General features: G+C 40.5%; 2 protein-coding genes across 2 annotated transcripts; both read left to right on the top strand.

Moving 5' to 3' along the window:
• The first annotated feature begins 338 nt into the window (after positions 1-338).
• uros (uroporphyrinogen III synthase) lies at positions 339-3,573 on the top strand. The gene is made up of 10 exons (XM_084670682.1): positions 339-533; positions 1,375-1,458; positions 1,546-1,629; positions 1,726-1,822; positions 2,021-2,095; positions 2,504-2,578; positions 2,677-2,760; positions 2,903-2,988; positions 3,069-3,167; positions 3,292-3,573. Exons 1-10 carry the CDS (start codon positions 519-521, stop codon positions 3,412-3,414), a joined length of 822 nt encoding a protein of 273 aa, XP_084526808.1. The 5' UTR covers positions 339-518; the 3' UTR covers positions 3,415-3,573.
• Positions 3,574-3,722: 149 nt separating this feature from the next.
• Positions 3,723-7,427, top strand: mmp21 (matrix metallopeptidase 21). The gene is made up of 7 exons (XM_084670681.1): positions 3,723-4,342; positions 4,450-5,356; positions 5,438-5,577; positions 5,826-5,967; positions 6,107-6,364; positions 6,484-6,656; positions 6,922-7,427. The coding sequence occupies exons 1-7, from the start codon at positions 4,190-4,192 to the stop codon at positions 7,225-7,227; spliced, it is 2,079 nt and encodes a 692-aa protein (XP_084526807.1). The 5' UTR covers positions 3,723-4,189; the 3' UTR covers positions 7,228-7,427.
• The last annotated feature ends 66 nt before the right edge of the window (positions 7,428-7,493 follow it).

Genomic DNA, 7,493 nt, shown 5'->3' with positions numbered 1-7,493 from the left:
TATAGTATAGCCTACCGCAATTGTTGGAGGACACAAGGCTAGGCTATTTCCGGGATCCCGAATACTTTCAATGTTTTACTTTAAGCAGACTACTGCAGCTCCTACCAGTAGGCCTAGACTAACTAGAACGATGGGCATATGCCTTTTTTAATCATGACTATAGCCTATTCATATTAACAAACGTTATTTAACTTAATTAAATTTATTTTAAACCTAATAATAACTCGACCAATTCATTTGAACAGAAGTGTAGGCTACTAAGCAACCACATTCACACGGTTTAGTCGCCTACAAATCTGGCCGGTTTTTATTCTGAAAGCGGATTCGCCAAACCGGAAGTACTATTCAAATCTATTGGATTTAGTAGCAAGTAGCAAATCACTAAATGTAATACGTTAGTTAAAATCAAATAGAGCAGTATGTTACATACTATTTAAAGATTGCTTTGAGTACAATTTCCCCCCAAAATAAAATAGTTCTAGTGAACCACGGCACTATGTTTCCACCGTTTATTTATCATGGAGGAAGTCGAGGTACAGTAACAAACATCAACTGTTTCATTGTTTTTCATGATTAACAAATTCGCAATAATTGTTCTGGTGGTTAGTTTGGAAGTTAGCTTAACCAGTTAGCTTAACCACAGACTGTTTAGCCTACTTTGATGGCGTAAATTCTCTGCACACAGTGCAGTTGCCACAAGTTGTCTGTGTTGACATCTAAACTGCACAACAACGGCAGCAACAGCAGCAACAACATCGCTGTGCTATTTATATGACTATACTGTAGGCTACTTAGATATAAATTATTTGAATTAAACTCGTTCCGCTAGTCTGACCCTACTCTAAATGCTGTTCGAATGTCCTACACCAAAAATGACTCGACCATGCATGGCATTGAGCCTACTCCCCAAGATAAGCTTGCTGCACTTAATTGGTTTATGACATTTTAGGCTACGTTTTTGTCCAGTTTTAAGTGTTAACCAGCTTGTTAGCTTGTTATCCAAAGCAACATAAGATAAGTAGCTACGTTTGTCATGAAGTGAATCATCTGTGAGTCATCGTTTAGAGAGCCTGAAATAAAATTATATCCTAAGTCACAGTGCTAGATAGTTCACAACCGTAGATGATACACCCCTTTATCTCAAACGAATTATTTGCGAAATGCATATTCAGTTAGTTGATGGCAGCACTGTTATCAGAAGGTAACATATGACAGTCCTTGGGTGTAGCTAAGCTAGCTCTGCCTTCCCACACACAAGGCCTCTTACAGTAATCCCACAGTAGTCTTTGAGCTTGTTGATTTAGTCCTCTCATTGATACATTTTATTCCTGACTATTTCGAAAAACACTTATCAATATACTTTGTCTTTCATAGCATTCTGAGCCTTCTATCAGGATGCGTGTACTACTTTTGAAAGAGCCCAGAGAGGGAGATTCTGGACCTGACCCATACGTGAAGGTACTCTATGGGACTTGTCATGGATTTTCTGTTTTGAAATTGTGCTGTAACTCAGACACTATTATTTACTGTTTTGTCTCTTTACAGGAACTGGCATCATATGGACATACAGCCAAATTAATTCCCGTATTGTCTTTTAAGTTGATGTCTTTGAACACCTTGTTGGACAAGGTAAATTTCAATTTACAATTATGCAGTTTGACACATACTTTTTTTGATTAAATAGTTTATGTCACATCTCTTTTAATCTTTCCATGGTACTTACAGCTTTTTCAACCAGACAAGTATGGTGGCCTCATCTTTACTAGTCCTAGGGCTGTTGAAGCTGTCAACATGTGTTTAAAGGTAGAAGAAAGAAATCAAGGTGAGGAGATATAATGTATCTCATGTCGATATTAGCAGAGAAACATGTGGCTTTGCACATGGTGACTTTTATGGGGCAGCTATTTTCTGAAGTTACAATGGCTGTGTAGGTCCAGTGAATGTCAGAAGAGGCCTTATCACATTTTCTGTGTTTAAAGAATTAAACTACTAATATTATAATGTAATATTAAAATTTCAGAGTGGAATAGTCACGTAAAAGACAAATGGAATGCCAAGTCCATTTATGTTGTTGGAAAGACTACCGCATCCTTAGGTATGTATTTGCTGACCAATGTGTGAAGTGCCTCCTCTCTCTATTGATCACAATTGACTAATTCAAGCACTGAGTGTGCCAGGCACCTGGATGTCACATAATTGTGTCAACGATTATACCACCCGGCTGTATGTAACTGGAAATGTGTTCTCTACAAGTGACAGTTTACTGTGAATGCATTTATTTACACCTTGTATTAAGAGACTGGGCAGATGAAACTCTCTTTTGATAGCCAATTCTGCACCTGACTAATTCTTCTATACCTGCAAAATATAGGAAAATAATAGCTGCATTGTCATTATTATTTGAGATGAAACAACCCAGGTTTCCCATATAATTGAGATGTTTTATTAATTTATCATCTTGACTTGACTTAAACAAAAGGTGTTTTGGTACCTCTTGTTTCAGTGCAACATCTGGGTTTGGTTCCTCTGGGAGAAGATACTGGGACTGCAGACGTTTTGTCACAATTCATTTTTGACCGTATGTCTTTAATGTATGATTTCATAAAAAAAATATGTTGTTTGGAAAGTCAGGTGAAATCAGCTGCCCACAGCTTATGTCATTCTTGTTTCACATAGGACAAAATACCAGTACTTTACCATTATTCTTCCCCTGTGGATCAATCAAAAGAGAAGTGCTGCCCACTGCTTTAAGGGAAAATGGTAAGGAGTTATTACTACAGACAATAACTACCAAGTAATTTAACTTAATGCTACAAATGCTTATAATATTTCTGTGAGTTTCTTTGGGTATAAGTTTACAGTATACATGAAAATTGGTAACACTTAATTTGACTGTTTCTAGGACTGCTTCTTGAGACACTAACAGTCTATGAAACAGCTCCACATCCTGACCTGGAAAATAATTTGACAGACTATTTTACTGAACAGGTTAGCTCAAGTCACACAGAGTGCTATATCTATATTATCCATAGCCTTTATGGTTTTAGACATGTCTGATTTACACACAGGGTGTCCCAGCCAGCATTGCTTTCTTCAGCCCATCAGGATTCAAGTTTTGCCTTGAAACGGTTAGAAGATTATCGTCTGAACAGCTGAATCAAATCAAGGTACACATTTCCCACCAACACTCTTCATTAAACAATTACCTTAAATAATAAATATATTAATAATACATTTACAATGACTTTGATATGCAATACTAAGGCTTAGTTGTCCTGATTTTCTATCTAGTTTTCAGCCATTGGACTTACTACAGCAGAGGCCATGATGGCAGAAGGACTATCAGTAAGCTGTTGTGCGGAGAAGCCCACTGCTGAACATCTAGCCGCAGGGATAGCAAAGGCTTTAGAGTAACTCACCACCAACCTGAAAAATGTGATTCCGTCCACCAACACCATCTGGATTCATATTCTGAATTTAATGACTTTGTTTAGGATTGTTAATTATTTATTTCTGTCAATCCAATGTGTTCACAGTATTGCCTTGGTTTTCATTACAAATGTTTATTTATTACCCTGCTTGTATTGTTTTTCCACTCAAGTATGTTTCAATGTTTCAATGCAATGATTATGTTTGTGAAAGCTGAAATTAGGTTCATAATATTATGCTTTACATGTAATCACTGTGATATTGAAAAATAACAGGTGGCTGTACCTTATTTACCAAAAATTAACTGACCATAGTGTTTATGACTCAGACTGGCAGTTTGGTGGTTATTTATGATTTAAGACCAATATGTGAAAGGTATTTAAAGGCGCGGGGCTTTATCACAACAGGTGTTCCCGAAGACAGGTGTCGCGTGGCTGTGCTCGGACCTCACGCATAGGGATGAAAGTGAACAACTTAAACTCATAAAACACTCAGATCTCATTCACTGGAGCGTGCGCAAAACATCCCATATAATTTCATTGTAGATTTCAACGTTTGCACTAGACTGAAACCAAAGTTTACTTTTCGTATGATAGCTATATTACAGACAAGCCTAAATTAGCGGGCTATTGAACGTACCATGACTGCCTCTTTTCAGACAATCTCAACTTTTGGGCGTGGTATGTGAGTGAGTGTATTTAAGCTGTTTTCGTAGTGCCAGCATTAGTAGTCTTCGTGACTTTCTAGCCGCACCATTACGATGCTGACTTTTATCCAGCTAATAACATGTCTCATTCTGACGAGCATCCATTGCATGAATGCAGAGAAACTCTTTCACAGCCGGGATCATTCGGATGTTGAGATTCCTGCATCTCACCAGGCTGAACTCATAACTGATGACGACACCGCAGAGGTAAACACGTACTATTTGAATACCAGTGATTAACATGATTACATTCAAGCACTATTTCTTCTGTCATACAAAGGTCGTTTCAAGTTTATAATTAGCCATGTTGTCAGCGGTTTCTTTTCAGGTATGGCTTTATAAAACCAGTAAATTGGGGGGAGATCCAGTTGGAAGAAGAGTTCAGTGAAGATTTTGCTGGCAGTGACCTACCATCCGTTATCAAGGAGTCGGGGTCACAACCTCTTGAAGGGGGTAGTGATGATGATGCTAAAAGTCCTTTGTTTGCCTTAGCTCTCAGGGAGTTCCAGAGAGTGTCAGGGCTGTCAGTTACGGGCATCTTTGACGATGCGACCAAGACAGCTATGAACAAGCCGAGATGTGGAGTCCCAGACAAAGAGAAAGAACCAGATGATCCCCCAGAAGCCAACCCCACAAGTCTTTGGAGTGGCAGCCTACCAACAACTGCCACAGGAGATGCAAACATTCACACTTCAGATAGGATGATCAGCAACCAAACAGAAGCTGGTGTATTCAGTGATGCTTTTAATAGCTCTAAAATAGACTACTTTGGGGGTGACACAACATTTAGTGATGTTTTTAATGACACCAACATGTTGACTCTGAATGTCACTGACACAGACAATACTTCCACTGTTGGTCCCAATATTAACACCACTGCTATAGATATGAACGGTCACACGGAGAATGGTTCTGTGAGCACCCCATCAGTCCCGCATCCAAGTCGTGCGCTTAGCCGTAGGAAGCGTCAACTGGCAGCCCTCCTGTACAAGCGCAGGCAGAGGAGAGAGGTGCGCGGGACGGGATACATGGCCTTCACCAAGACGGTACTCAAGTGGAGATTAATAGGAGAGGGCTACAGCAGCCAGTTGTCCATCGAGGACCAGAGACACATATTCAGACTAGCCTTTAGGATGTGGAGTGAGGTCTCTTTTCTTGAGTTCATGGAGGACACAGGCTCTCCTCTGGAGTACATAGATATCAAACTTGGCTTTGGCACAGGTAAGTCCAAACTCACACACAAATGTAATGTTTCAGTGAGTAATTTGATGTAAATACTGTCTCCCTGTGATTGGAATGAAGGAAGACATTTAGGATGCAACCAGAAGTTTGACGGCTCTGGCAGAGAGTTTGCACATGCCTGGTTCCTAGGGGACATCCATTTTGATGATGATGAACATTTCACAGCACCCAATGCTGGGAGTGGCATCAGCCTTCTCAAAGTGAGTGAGATACTATTATGTAAAATGTTATTGTTTTAAAAGACACTTTTATCCAAAGTCGTAGAAAATCAAGGATTATGGTGGTCAGAGTAAAAAAACGGTATTTACCAGGTACAGTGCAAATTTGAGAACATTTACTAAGGCATAGATTTTTTCATCTCTTTTTAAATGCAGAAATCATCGGCATAGTGACACAACAGGAAACATGGAGAGTAAGCTTGAATCTCATCCTCTTCTGTATTTGTCAGGTTGCGGTGCATGAGATAGGACATGTCCTAGGTCTGCCTCATATCTACAGGGGTGGCTCTATCATGCAGCCCAGCTACCTGCCACAGGAGTCAGGCTTTGAGATTGACTGGTTGGACAGGAAGGCTATGCAGTATCTTTATGGTAGGGGAGGCTAATGAAAAGGTGGGAATACGGCACCATTTAGTGGACAAGTTCCATTGAGCGACACACTTCCTTACATTGCTGTACCTTAAATTACAATAGACATACATATATTCATGTGGTTGTTTTTTATTGTTAGGTGGCTGCAGCGGCCGTTTCAACACAGTGTTTGATTGGATCAGGAAGGAGAGAACGTCATACGGCGAGGTGGTTATCCGTTTTAACACCTACTTCATGAGGGACAGCTGGTACTGGCTGTATGAGAACAGGAACAACCGCACACGCTACGGGGATCCTGTGGCAGTGCAGGTCGGCTGGCATGGGATACCCATGGATGGTGTGGATGCATATGTACACGTTTGGTCTAAGACAACAGATGCTGTCTACTTCTTTAAAGGTGACAATGGTCAACCCAATTCACAAGCCAGTGACTCACACTCACTCACAGGTAGTGCACTCGGTATAGAATTTGACTAAAAAGTGACATGTCTGTATGAATTCTCTCCTTTGGGACAGGCACTCAGTTCTGGAAGTATGACACTGACAATGACCAGGCTTTCATAGAGGACCCAGAGGGATACCACTACCCTAGACTCATCTCTGCGGGCTTCCCTGGGGTCCCCAGTCCGATTGACACAGCCTTCTATGACAGAAGGGACTCCCACATCTACTTCTTCAATGGTATTTATGTAAGGACTGCCAGCCTCCTCTGCACCACTGAGACTCATATTATACTCCCACTGCTCTATGACTTCAAATTGTATTCACACAGGATAAAAATTGTAGGGCTATCGCAGGAAAGCTTAACACAGGCCGATCGCAGGAACACATGCAATTGCACGTATATTGCACAATAACAGTAAATTGATTGTTTGCCTGTTTACTTTAACTAAATTCATAATTTGCCAGGAAAACTGTAGCTGTCCATCTAAATAAACTAATCTCTTACAATAGGTGTACACATTTGATGTAAAAGCCAACCGACTGGCCCTTGGCTTTCCAAGAAAGATCTCAGATGTTTTCCCGGCAGTAGTGGCAGGCAACCACCCGGGTGGGAACATAGATGCTGCCTACTTCTCTTACACACACAATGCCATCTTCCTGCTCAAGGGCACATACTACTGGAGGGTGGTGAGCAGTCGAGACCGTTGGCGTCGACCCTCACTACCGCATAATGGCCTGTTGCCATGTAAGGCAGTGGACCAGCATTGGTTTGACATCTGTAATGTTCATCACACAGCACTGAAACTGTCTCGTTGAGTTTGAGTCTGGGGACTAGAAGTGATCTTCATGATGACCATCTGCCAGTTAGTATTAGCTAGACTTCCTCCTTTTGTATAGTTAGTCCACATATTTAAGTTTCAATATGTCCTATATGTTTTATGTATGCACCTCCCTGCCAAAGTAAATTCCTTGTTTGTGCAAACATTCATGGCGAATAAAATCCCTTCTGATTCTGATTAACGTATAGTTTTTAGTGATGCATCTACATTTAGCATGGTATGCTGTCCTCAGATTAAATATGT

This window comes from Hypomesus nipponensis, chromosome 13 (assembly GCF_054491055.1).
Source record: "Hypomesus nipponensis isolate SF chromosome 13, ASM5449105v1, whole genome shotgun sequence".
In the NCBI taxonomy this organism is placed as follows: domain Eukaryota; kingdom Metazoa; phylum Chordata; class Actinopteri; order Osmeriformes; family Osmeridae; genus Hypomesus; species Hypomesus nipponensis.
The sequence above is the reverse complement of the archived record's forward strand: the minus strand, read 5'-3'. Positions and strand labels throughout refer to the sequence as shown.

Excerpts from the sequence above, each read along its gene's own strand:
- uros (XM_084670682.1), top strand. Across the intron at positions 1,630-1,725 it reads TGAACACCTTGTTGGACAAG|CTTTTTCAACCAGACAAGTA; the intron begins GTAAATTTCAAT and ends TGGTACTTACAG. Across the intron at positions 3,168-3,291 it reads AACAGCTGAATCAAATCAAG|TTTTCAGCCATTGGACTTAC; the intron begins GTACACATTTCC and ends TTTTCTATCTAG.
- mmp21 (XM_084670681.1), top strand. The coding sequence starts at position 4,190 with ATGCTGACTTTTATCCAGCTAATAACATGTCTCATTCTGACGAGCATC. Across the intron at positions 5,357-5,437 it reads CAAACTTGGCTTTGGCACAG|GAAGACATTTAGGATGCAAC; the intron begins GTAAGTCCAAAC and ends ATTGGAATGAAG. Across the intron at positions 6,365-6,483 it reads TGCTGTCTACTTCTTTAAAG|GCACTCAGTTCTGGAAGTAT; the intron begins GTGACAATGGTC and ends CCTTTGGGACAG.